This window comes from Ornithorhynchus anatinus, chromosome 7, assembly GCF_004115215.2.
Source record: "Ornithorhynchus anatinus isolate Pmale09 chromosome 7, mOrnAna1.pri.v4, whole genome shotgun sequence".
In the NCBI taxonomy this organism is placed as follows: Eukaryota; Metazoa; Chordata; class Mammalia; order Monotremata; family Ornithorhynchidae; genus Ornithorhynchus; species Ornithorhynchus anatinus.
Genome location: NC_041734.1, coordinates 50,224,708 through 50,236,887, shown reverse-complemented (window position 1 = coordinate 50,236,887; position 12,180 = coordinate 50,224,708). Strand labels below are relative to the sequence as shown.

The window sequence follows — 12,180 nt, the reverse complement described above, 5'->3', positions numbered from 1 at the left end:
GAAAAAAGGCAGAGCTTTTGGAAGAGCTGGAAAGCAGGGCAAATCTCTTAACATCAGAATGACTTTATGCAACTCCTGAAGCAGTTGGAGGAATTTTTGACCCTTCCCCTGGCACCCCAAATTCCCTTCTATTTCCTCTCCCGCAGAGCCCTCAACCACACAAAGACTACATGACTTAAGCTAGACTTAGCATCGATTTGGAGGGCTCTGAACTTTATCAGTCTTCTTGAAGAATGGGATGCCTGGAAATTAAGCATTAGTTGAAGATAATATTTTGGAGAACTGTTCTGAGTTCTTCTCTCAGTCTACTTTCTCCAAAAACAGGTAGTGTCTGGTAAGTCTCACATTTTTTGGAGGACAGTTCTTACAGGGGCATTACATTTGTATTTGTTTTATTTGTATTTCTGAACTGGATACGTTGTTTTTTTTAAAAAAAAAAACCTACTCTTCATTTTTTGGGCTTTTTAGTGAGCTCCAGTTATGGCCAGTTTAATTTCAAAACTTTGTCACATCAAATAAAATCATTCTGTTATGTTACTTTTTTTTTCCAGCTTGTGAAAATGTGTATCGTGATGATTGATACCGGGAAAGCATTTTGTGCTGCAAATAAGCAATTCAGGAATGGAATCCGAGATCTGGCACAGTATTCGTGCAATGATGCGATAGTTGAGGTGAGTTTTAAAATCATAGTAATCCTAGTTAGGAAATGCAATGGAAGACTGAAAAAGCTGATAAAAGCAAGGTAAAATCACCCTATATTTTATGGATTTTAATACACTAACACTTTTGTCTTTTATGCATCAGAAGTTGTTGGTCAGCTCCTTTAAGATGTGCAGGTTTGGAGGAAAAAATTGCACGTGCCACCCAAATAATACAAATTTTGGTATTTATTAAGCACTTTTCCTGTACTAAACACTGGGCAAAGTACAAGATAATCCAGTTAGACGCAGTCCTTGCCTCACATGAGGATCACGGTTTAGGTAACTAAGTAGCGTGGCCTAGTGATTGAGCGTGGGTCTGGGAGTCAGAGGACTTGAGCTCTAATCCAGCCCTGCCACTGGTCTCCTGTGTGACTTTGGGTAAGTCACTTCACTGCGCCTCTTACCTCGTCTGTAAAATGAGGATTAAGACCATGAGCCCCTTGTTCTAACGCAGCATTTAATACAGTGCCTGGCTTACATGTGTAAGCACGTAACAAATACCATTAAGAAATATGGTTATATATACTCTTGCATGTTATCTTCCAGTCCCAAATTGAAGGAACTTTATAAAATTTATCAGTATAACCTTAGTGGCAAGGTCTTAATCTGGGAAACAGTTATCAGGAACTAAAATGTTTGTGGAGATGGAGATGCTTCTGAGTCTTTTCCAGCCCTGTTGCTGTTCCAGAAAGAAGCCTTCAGTAGTGGCTTTCCTCTGGCTCCCTCCATTTAGGTATTTCCCTGGCCTCTCCTCCCTCAAATGGTCTTGTGTTAGTGCTGTCCAAGTGATTTTGCTCCCACATTTCCTATGGCTGCCATAGCAGCAAACCTCTGAGGAGCCATCAAACCCCATCCCTCCTTATCCCCTCACCATCACCCTTTGATCTTTAGGCTAGCTCATTTTACTATGTCATAAGCAAGTCAGGCTGTAGAAAAATTCTGGGCCAATAACCTTTTTGTGCCTGAAGTGAAGCTAAGTTTATGCGAACAACTTCACTTTCACTGCTGTTTCTCTTTGTTAGTGTAAACCCAGCTGATATGGACACTATTGTTTAACCTCTGAAGTCTTTCTGTGTGAAGTTGGTCCTGGCGCTGAAGCAGCAGCGTGGCCTAATGGATAGAGCATAGGCCTGGGAGTCAGAAGGATCTGGGTTCTAATCCTGCCTCAGCCACATGTCTGCTCTGTGACCTTGGGCAAGTCACTGACCTTCTCTCGGCCTCTGTTACCTCATCTGGAAAATGTGGATTAAGAGTGTGAGCCCCATGTGGGACGGGGACTGTGTCCAACTCGATTAACTCATATCTACCCCAGCGCTTAGAACAATGCTTGGCACAAAGTAAGTGCTTAAGAAGTACCATAATTATTATTTAAGCATTCATTCAGTCATATTATTAGAAAAGCTGGCTATGGGCTCTTACAATTAGGTACAGTTGCATTCAGTGTACTTATTTTTTTTCCTCCAACTGACTCTGCAAATGTTGGCTGTCTTGTTTTCTTTTACAGACAAGCTTGATAAAGTTTTCTGAAAGTTTTCAAGAAATGATCAATTTTCACACAGTAAGTAACAGTAACTGAGACATTATTTTGGCTGATTTCTTTTTGAAAAACATTACGGTAAACTTTTAGTAAGTATTTGAGAATAGCATAAATGGTCTTAAAATATGTATCGATACTAATTTTAAAGCACCTGGGGACTATAATCCCCAGTGTAGCACCTTTTCTGTAAAACACATGTATTTACGTTTTAGAGGAAATAATTATGAGGTTTGTCTAAAGTTGAAGATGAAGATATTTTGCAGTGTGATTTTGGCGAACCATCTTGTGCAATAGCAGACAGAAAAGCCAAAGAAGCCAAATGGCTCCGGTCCTTTGGCTCTGCATATAATTCAGAACAGAAGCAATGTTACATTTTGTGTGCCTTGAAACTAAATCTTTAACCTGATGTGATTCTCATTCTTCTGAAATGTCGTTTTTGCACACGTCTCCGCACTACTCAGAAACCTTCAGTGACTGGCCATTCCTCACTGCGACAAGCAGAAACTCCTGACCGCTGGCTTTAAGGCATTCGAGGAGCTTGCTCTCTCGCCCATACTTACCCTCTCTTCTCTCCCTCTGCACCCCAACTTTTACGATTCACTTCTGTCAGTCAGCCAATCAGTGGTATTAATTGCTTACAATGTGCAGAGCACTGCGCTCACCGCCTGGGAGACAACAATACAACAGAATTGGCAGACAAGTTCCCTGCCGGAAGGAGCTTACAGTCTCAGACAACCTACTCTCTGAGTCACATTCTGACCTCTGACCTCATGCTCCCATCCTCCCTCCTGCCTGAGACTCCCTCGGCCTTCACATCTGGCAGACCACTGCTTTCCTCCTCCTCAAAGCCTCTCTGAAATTCTCCTCCAGGAGGTTTTCCCTGATTGAGCGCTCTTCTCCCTACCTTATTCTCTCTCATCACCCCCCTCCCGCCTCTTCAAATTTCCACTTGAGTACTGAGGCATCACTTGATACTCTCTCCTGGGCTACCCTTCCTCCTCTCCTGGTAGTACTTAAGTGCATACCTTTAACCTCTTTTACCTCCCCCCCTTTGTAATCTGTTTTAGTTTCTATCTCCCCCTCTAGATTGTAAATTCCCTGAGGGCAGAGATTGTGTCTGTTATCTGTTGTACTCTCACAAGTGCTTAATACAGTGTTCAGAGTAAGCACTCAAATCCTATTGATTGAGTCTCTTACTGGAAATTTCAGTCAGAAGGGTAAAAATGTGGTTACGTGGACAGGATGCATTTTTCACAAAAAAAAGTAAGAAAAAAAAATTGTCAGCATATCGGATTGGGCACATCAGTACCTGTATTTCTTTGCCATAATAATAATAATAATTATGATGGCATTTGTTAAGTGCTTACTATGTGCAAAGCACTGTTCTAAGCTCTGGGGGTGATACAGGGTGATCAGGTTGTCCCACGTGGGGCTCATAGGCTTCATCCCCATTTTACAGATGAGGTAACTGAGGCCCAGAGAAGTGAAGTGACTTGCCCAAAGTCACACAGCTGACAAATGGCAGAGCCGGGATTCGAAACCATGACCTCTGACTCCCAAGCCCGGGCTCTTTCCACTGAGCCACGCTGTTTGTCTTGAAATCAGTAAATGTTCAGCCTCTCGCCTCGCTCTGTTATTCTTATGATCCCTTTTCATCAACTGTCTTGGGCCCTGCTGCTGTAAGATGCCAGAGTATAGTAGGACCAATAATAGTAGGCAGAGTAAACTCCAATCAATCATTTATTTCCTCTCAGTCTTCTTGGAGGTGGTGTTTTGGGGATCTGGTCAATGCTGCTCTTTGATTTTGTGTGGAGAGAGGTAATCACAGTTGCCTTCATGGTGAGGAGAAAGCTTTTGCATGCTTGTAGCATAGGCAGAAGTGGGCTTGAAATGGAATCATGTTTTTCCTTCATCCAGTTGGCCCTCTATGTTTGAATATTTGAATAGCGTCGTGTTTTTCTAATTGACGATTCAAGAAAGGCGAAACGTATTCTTCCAAGGTAAGACCAGTCTGGCGCACAAGGAGCCCTTCTGGTTATTGAGCTTGATCCAAACGAACAGGTTGTTTAATGGCTGGATTTTAGAGCCCTTCGAGAGGGTTAGCGTGGGCTCTTTGCCTGCTTTTTAGGTTTTCAAGCGCCATTGGGCACCCAATCAATGTTGCCTCTGCTGATGATGCAGGGAGAGTTGGGATCTCTGCCTGGCCTGATATCAGACTGGGCTTGTCCTGATTCCCAGAGATTTGGGGCCTTGCAGTCACAAGAAGTTACGTGTGCGTGGTCGCCTCAGAATGCCGATGGGATTTGTCACCACAATTGCACTGGGGCTTCTGAGCAATGTGACTGCTCGGTGGTGGCGCAGCTGCCAGTCTTGTCAGAAGCTCATTTTCTCTTTGCCTCTTCCCCTTCCTCTAGCCCTGTCCCTGAGGACCACCACTTTGAAGGACTGAAACTAGGAAGGACTATTAAGTTAGGTTTCCCTACTCAAACCCCCGCCCACAGACCAAGCCCTGTAGTATACAGGACTGTGTCTGACTGGGTTTATTTTATTTTATTTATTTAATGGTATTTATTCAGCACTTGATCTGTGCCAGGCAGTGAGCTGAGCACTAGGGTAGATACACGGTAATGAGGTTGAACACAGTCCGTGTCCCACGTGGGACTCCTACTCTTAATCCCCATTTTACAGACGAGGTAACCGAGGCACGGAGAAATGAAGTGACTGGCCCACGTTCAGACCAGTGGTGGAGCTGGGATTTAGAACCCAGGCCCTCCGACTCTCAGACCTGTACTCTCTCCAGTAGGCCACACTGCTGCCCGCGTATCTATCCTCAGGACTTAGAGCAGTGCTTGGCACATAGTAAGCGCTTAGCAAGTGCCACAGTTAACGTCTAGATGAGGAGCTTTAATCTTTAAAAGGTAAATTAAAGAAAATGCTTCAAACCGTTCTTAGATAATTTTTGAAAATGGAGTCTCAAAGTAAAGTGAAATCAGTTTGTCTGGTAGGATACTTTGGGGCTCAGATAAATTTAAAAGCAGTTTATTCAATTATCTGGCCGCCTTAAGTTCTGCAGCAGTTGGGAGAAGGGATGACTTCACTTGTAGAGACCGTTGGCCTGAATGCTCCACGGAAGTTCTAGACTACACAAAGACCTTCTTTATGGAGAACGACCCTCCTTCTTCTCTCCTGAATCCTTCCAGTGAAACGTGGGCTAAATTCAAAGGATTCATGCTTGCGTGTTTTATTGTTCTATCGCTGTGTTCTCCCAAGCGCTTAGAACAGTGCTGTGCACCCAGTAAGCCCTCCAAGAATACGATTAAATACAAGTGATAGCCGTGGCCATCTCCAGTTCACCTCAGACGTGTGCCCGTCACGGGGGCACACGAGGTGGCCAAGGGGGCCCTTCGTGCTGGTTGGCTTCACGGTCAGCAGGATGGATGAGGGTATGTGGCCCCAGCTCCAAGCTGGGCGTACAAAAGGCATGCTTTGCCATTCACAAGGATTCAGTCACTCATTGCCGTATTTACTGAGCGCTTACTGTATGCAGTGCACTGTACTAAGCGCTTGGGAGAGTACAATACAATAATAAACAGACACATTCCCTGCCCACAGTGAGCTTACAGCCTAGAGGATGTTCAAGGATCTTGCGTACTTGTGTATCATGGTATCCAGTTTGGGGTTGAGGAAGGCGTTCTCCGATCCTTATATAAAACTTCGGAAGGCTACTCTCTGGGGGGCTTACAATTTTCTACTCCGTAGTAGGCAGTCCCCAGCACTGGATTCATTGAGAAGAAGCATGGCCTCGTGGATAAAGCAGGTGTCAGGGAGTCAGAAGGACCTGGGTTCTAATCACGGCTCTGCCACTTGTCGGCTGTACGGCCTTGGACCTCACCTGTAAAAGGGGCATTAAGACTGTGAGCCCCATGCTGGGACAGGGACTGTGTCCAACCTGATCTGCTTGTATCCACCCCAGTGCTTAGTATGGTGCCTGGTGCTCACAAGCGCTTAATAAGTAAAATCATCATTGTGTGTTGACTGCAAAAAACGATGAATAAAATAGAGTTTTGTATGAGATGGTAGAATAAGTATCTTGGTTTTGATCTACTTTGCAAATGAGGTAAAAAATCCGAGGAGTGGATTCAAAATAATAGATTGTCAGATGAGTTGTTCCTCATTTTAGCAAGAGAGTCATTATGAGGATATTTGGAATCTCTGCAGTTTGTTTCTTGACTTTTTAAGTTACTGTGCTCAATCTGAGCATTCATTGTGTTCTTTATTATCAAGAGCATTTGTGGTCACGGTTGCTCCAAACTCTTTCATAAAATCTTGGGTGTGTTCTTTCCAGAGCACACTCATTTATCGTTTTCAACTCTTGGCCCAAACTGGAAAATGGGTCACTGCCCAAGTCATAAAGAACAACTTCCTCAGAGAGAGAGGTATTCTAAATTCTATTAAAATCTGTTGGTAAAGGGTTTCGTCTTTACTCTGCCTCTTGCTACATGGCCTTAATCATTTCTGACCTCCCCCATTTTGTGTTTGGGGGCCTGTATACACACCGAGTGTGTAACATGGTTCCGTGAGATAGGGTGCTCTCTCTCAACAGTTCAAAAATCAGACATTGGGCCCAAAGTCGTGGACGTGCTCGTGCACATGGCTTTTGTAGAACCGAGAAGTGTAGTGGCGGAGGGCAGGGTTCTTAAGGACACTGCAAGTGGGGTTGAAATTACCCTTCCACTACCAAAACAAATTAACCAGAGGATTGAAGAGAAAATGCTAATTGTATCGAAAATGGATGGTGGCTATTCCTGAGGAAAAATGTTTTGAATTCATTCATTCAGTGGTATTTATTGAGCGCTTTCTATATGCAGAGCACTGTACTAAGCATTTGGAATGTACAATTCAGCAACACATACCATCCCTGCCCAACAACGGACTTACAGTCTAAAAGGGTGAAACAGACAACAAAACGAAACAAGTAGTCAGGTATCAATACCATCAAAATAGATAAATAGAATCATAGCTATATACACGTCATTAATAGAGTAATAAATAATATATACAAAGATACACAAGTGCTGTGGGGAGGGGAAGGGGGCAGAGCAGAGGGAGGGAGTAGGCAATGAGGAGGGGAGGAGGGGCAGAGGGAAAGGGAGGGCTCAGTTTGGGAAGGCCTCCTGGAGGAGGTGAGCTCTCAGGGCTTTGAAGAGGGGAAAGAGTTAGTTTGGCGGAGGTGAGGAGGGAGGGCATTCCAGGTCAGAGGTAGGACATGGGCTAGGGGTCAATGGGGACAGGCGGGAGCGAGGCCCAGTGAGGAGGTGAGCGGCAGAGGAGCGGAGTGTTCGGGGTGGGCTGTAGAAGGAGAGAGGGGAGGTGAGGTAGGAGGGGACAAGGTGATGGAGAGCTTTGAAGCCCAGAGTGAGGAGTATATAAATATAAAGACATTTAATATTTAAAATAGACATTTCTCTGGGGCTTTTCGAAAGGCCTTAAGCTTGGCACAGAGTGGACCTTTTTTTGCTAGGCTCTTCGTCCAGAGCATTTGAAATTTGAAAATGTGTCCTTTTATCATTCCTACGCCTGAGAATTGTGTTACTTTGACAATGAGCAGTGTGTTCCAGATTTTGTGACAGGGTCATATCTCGTCCCTTTTGGCTTGGTGGACCTTTGGGCCAAGTCCTTGAAACTAGTGTAACTGTTGACACAAGCTTACTTAAGCGATTCGGACATACAGTTTTAGCGTTTATTTTAAAATCTTATTACATTTTTTTATGGAGCTTGGTATAGTGCTCACCACGTGGGTAGGACTCAATGTCGATCAAATCAATCAATATGCTGATTTAGAATCCATGTAAGACACTGCGATTTTTGCTCCTGTTGCGAAGTCGTTTGCTTAAGTCACCCAGAATGGAAATGGATGCCTTTGACCTGGGTTTGAGGTATTGGCATCACTTTAGTCCAGTATTTCAGGTCAGTTGAAACCTCAAAGCCGCTGAGGGAAATTGTCCTTTTAAAATGACTTTTAATTGTCCTTTGCATTTGAAAAGTTTGTGCAGAACCACCCCACAGTAGAAGTTGTTTCTATTTTGGTCCTCTCTAACAATACTGACCCTTGTTCACTACCAACTTGTTATACTGCTCAGAAATTTTTGTAAAGGCCCACATTCTCTTCTCCATCTGCCTCTAACTGCTGTCATGATGTATCAGATAGGAGCTGCTCAGTTATTGGATCCGAAGTCTGAAGTGACATGGCTTTCTGGAAGGAGCACAGGCCTAGGAGTCAGAAGGACCTGGGTTCTAGTCCTGGCTCCATCACTTGTCTGCTGGAAGGACCTGGGTCCTAATCCCGGCTCCGTCTCTTGTCTGCTGTGTGACTTTGGGCAAGTCACTTCATTTCTCTGGCCCTCGGTTACCTTATCTGTAAAGTGGGGATCGAGACTGTGATCCTTACGTCAGACAGGGACTGTGTCCAACCTGATTAACTTGTATCTACCCCAGCGTTTAGAACAGTGCTTTGCCGCATAGTAAGCGCTAAATAAGTACCATAATTATGTGGGACATGAACTGGGTCCAGTGTGATTAGCCTGTATCTACCCAGGGCCTGCCACATAGTAAGCACTTAAATGCCATTAAAAGTCATGTGGCATCTGTCCCGTCTTTATAGATGTCATGATCCCCAAGGATTTATTGAATATCCACCAGTAAGCACTCTCTTTAAGGAGCCGCGCTGTCTTTGAGAAAGAGTTTCTTCTAACGCAAACACAGTCCTTAAAATGGAACTCAGTTTTAGGCATAGGGCGGGCACAGTGTCAGCATGACAAACCACACATTTAGAAATGTGACTCATGCTAGCAAGCTTATGTACCCATCTCTATTGAAAATGATTTTATTGATGAGGATTAGTTGTCACCGTAGGTGAAATCTTGATAAAATGAACTTCATGAGGTGTACAGATGCGTTTTCATTATATTTGGAGCTAATCCTGCCTTCCTGTTCATTCAGTCATATTTGTTGAGTGCTTACTGTGTGCAGAGCACTGTACTAAGCTCCCGGAAAGTACAATTCAGCAACAGAGACAGTCCCTGCCCGCAACGGGCTCACAGTCTAGAAGACTATTCCTTCTCTTCTGTCCTCTTGTTGGTAACTGGCATGTCCTAGATTTCCTTCGGGGACGGATTGTGTCTGTTCATTGTTGTATTGTACTCTTCCAAGCTCTTTGTTAAAGTTCTTTGCACACAGAAAGCGCTCAAAAAATACAGTGAATGAACGAATGAATGGTCCCCATATGCCGGTACTGAGATTGGAGTCCACCAACCGAAGCATAACCCAGACGAACATTAGTCACTCCCATGATAATAAAAATAATAGTAAAAAAGATGGTATCTAAGTGCTTACTTTGTGCCAGGGACTGTATTAAGCGCTGGTGGGGATACAAGCACATCGAGGCAGATACGGTCCTTGTCCTACGTGGGGCTCACAGTCTCAATCCCCCTTTTACAGATGAGGTAACTGAGTCGAAGTGAAGTGACTTGCTCACGGTCCCACAGCAGACACATATTGGAGCCGGGATTAGAACCCATGATGAGAGCGCCGTTCAGAGAGCAAGAACGGTTAGGCTCCCCATCCTGTCTGTCCATTCAGGCCAGGCTCGTCGATGGGAAAACCAGGAAGAAGAGAGGAACATTTCAACCTCTTGGGAATGCGGACAGCCCATGTGCCGGCTAGAAGCGGTCAGCAGGGTAGGAGGAGGAGCTCGTTATGGGTGGGGAATGTGTCTGTTTATTGTTACAGTGTACTCTCCCAAGTGCCTAGTACAGTGCTCTGCACACAGTAGAAGCAGCGTGGCGCAGTGGAAAGAGCACGGGCTTTGGAGTCAGGGCTCATGAGTTCGAATCCCAGCTCTGCCACTTGTCAGCTGTGTGACTGTGGGCAAGTCACTTAACTTCTCTGTGCCTCAGTTCCCTCATCTGTAAAATGGGGATTAAGACTGTGAGCCCCACGTGGGACAACCTGATTCCCCTGTGTTTACCCCAGTGCTTAGAACAGTGCTCTGCACATAGTAAGCGCTTAACAAATACCAACATTATTATTATTATTATTAGTAAGCGCTCAATAAATATGATTGAATGAGTGAGGAAAAAATAGGTGCCACTCGTGAAGGACACTTGCTTTAAGTTTGAGGCATCTTCCGGTGGAAGTTTCTCTTAAATCAGTCCTATTTGAGGGCTTACTCTGTGTAGAATGCTGTACTAAGCGCTTGGGAGACTAAAGTAAAACAGAGTCGGTAGACGCTTTCCCTGCCCACCATGAGCTTGCAGTCTAGACCTAAGAAGTAGGAGACTGAGTTTTTGGGACTGCCATTCTTTGCTGGAACTTACAGGTTTTTGTGATCTCGCCGATGACTTGTCTAGATTCCGAGTTACTACTAGGTTAAATGATTAGGCTCATTCTGTTCCATCTCTGTGAGTAGGCTGAAATATCGAAATGGTTGCTATCTGAGGACTGAAGAAAACCTGGCATAATTTGCTAAATCTCTTGGTTTGTGGATTCACTTCATTGCATTTCGATATGGAATTGTAATTGTTTTGCCTAATTTCAAAGGGAAAGATATGAAAAGTACATCTTCTGTGAAGGCATACCTGGGAAAATTATGATTTTGATTGAACAGAATAGTTTCTTCTTTTCAGCTTCTCAGGTATTTTAAGGGGAGACACATATTTTATCCTAAAACTTTTCACTCAGGTAGCCATATTTTCTGTATTAAGAAACATATTAAGGAAAGTAGAAGGACATCAGAGTGTTGTCCCAATTATTTCTGGCCTTTAAAAATTCAGATACTTAAAATGTAAGGGATGCTAATTGTCAAAGCTGAAATGACTTTTATCTTTTGGCTAAGAAGCAGGAATTGACAGAAACTTTTCCCCTCCAGATGAAAAGGTCTGACTAATATAGGAACAGCCGGAAGCCAATAAATCACTGAATTAGGCCGTAGGTATGGGTGAAAAAGGAGCACTCGGCCTGTGCAGAGCTCTGGACTAATATGAGAGTCACAAAAAATAAAGATCTAAGAAAAACTTGACTTAGAAAAACCAATCTGCAGTATTTATGACAGAAGACGGGGTGTTCCGAAGAGCGTGTAATCACGGAATCGCCCTGGGTCGGAAACGACGGCATTCGAGGAAAAAAAATAATAGAAACGAAGATGTTTTATTTTTGCATGCATTGGAGAAACAAGTGTAGAGTCTGGGGAGTTTTATAAATATTTACCACCCATGTTAGAGAAATCTTATAGTAGCTCCTTCCTGTTTTAGTGGGCCTGTATTTGTCATTAAGCTAGGAAGATGGGAAATAGCCCAGTATTTTTCCCATTGCTGTTAAGAATAGATGAAAATTTGAAGTATGTGTTTTTTCTTCAATCCACCCTTGTAACCTCTGCGTTTCTTAAAGAAATGGCCTCGGCGACATTATTCCTTTCTTTTTGGCACTGTTATTTTACCCTCGAAGCGACCATGGCCCTTTGCCTGTAAGATGGAGTTGTTAACAAGGGGAGACAGTCGTCAGGTTAGGTCTGTAGTAGCTTTGGGTCCTGACAGCTGTTCCCTAAGTGACCAGGGGGTCCCCTCTGTCAACTTCATTGTGCGCCGGGTTTCTAAAAGCTGCCGAGTTCCCTTTTTTAGCAAGATCTTTAGACCAAAGTTACATGGACAGGTTGTTAAACGATGCTTACAGAATCCAGCTATTCTTTTGTTTACACTGTAGGAGTGTTATAGCTATTTAAAATAGATTTTTGCCCCCGCAGAGGTGCAAATATTTGAGACCGTGAGGCGGATTTCTTCTCCATGTCTTCAGGGTGCCGCCTTCACATTCTTGTAGGAATCACTGAAGGAACTGGGCAGGGAACAGGGATTCCTGAGGGGGAAGAGGGAGGTAGTCGCCGTGGTAGCC

The 12,180-nt window shown here is 44.0% G+C and overlaps 1 protein-coding gene across 8 annotated transcripts in view; it reads left to right on the top strand.

The window, feature by feature from the left end:
- The window catches only part of ACAP2 (ArfGAP with coiled-coil, ankyrin repeat and PH domains 2), a 135,704-nt gene that overhangs the window by 49,662 nt on the left and 73,862 nt on the right, over positions 1 to 12,180 (top strand). For all 8 annotated transcript variants that reach the window (XM_029068201.2, XM_029068199.2, XM_029068200.2 and 5 more), the window contains exons 3-4: positions 552 to 671; positions 2,206 to 2,259. In XM_029068201.2, the coding sequence (XP_028924034.1) occupies positions 552 to 671; positions 2,206 to 2,259 (174 nt within the window). The remainder of the gene's footprint in view (positions 1 to 551; positions 672 to 2,205; positions 2,260 to 12,180) is intronic.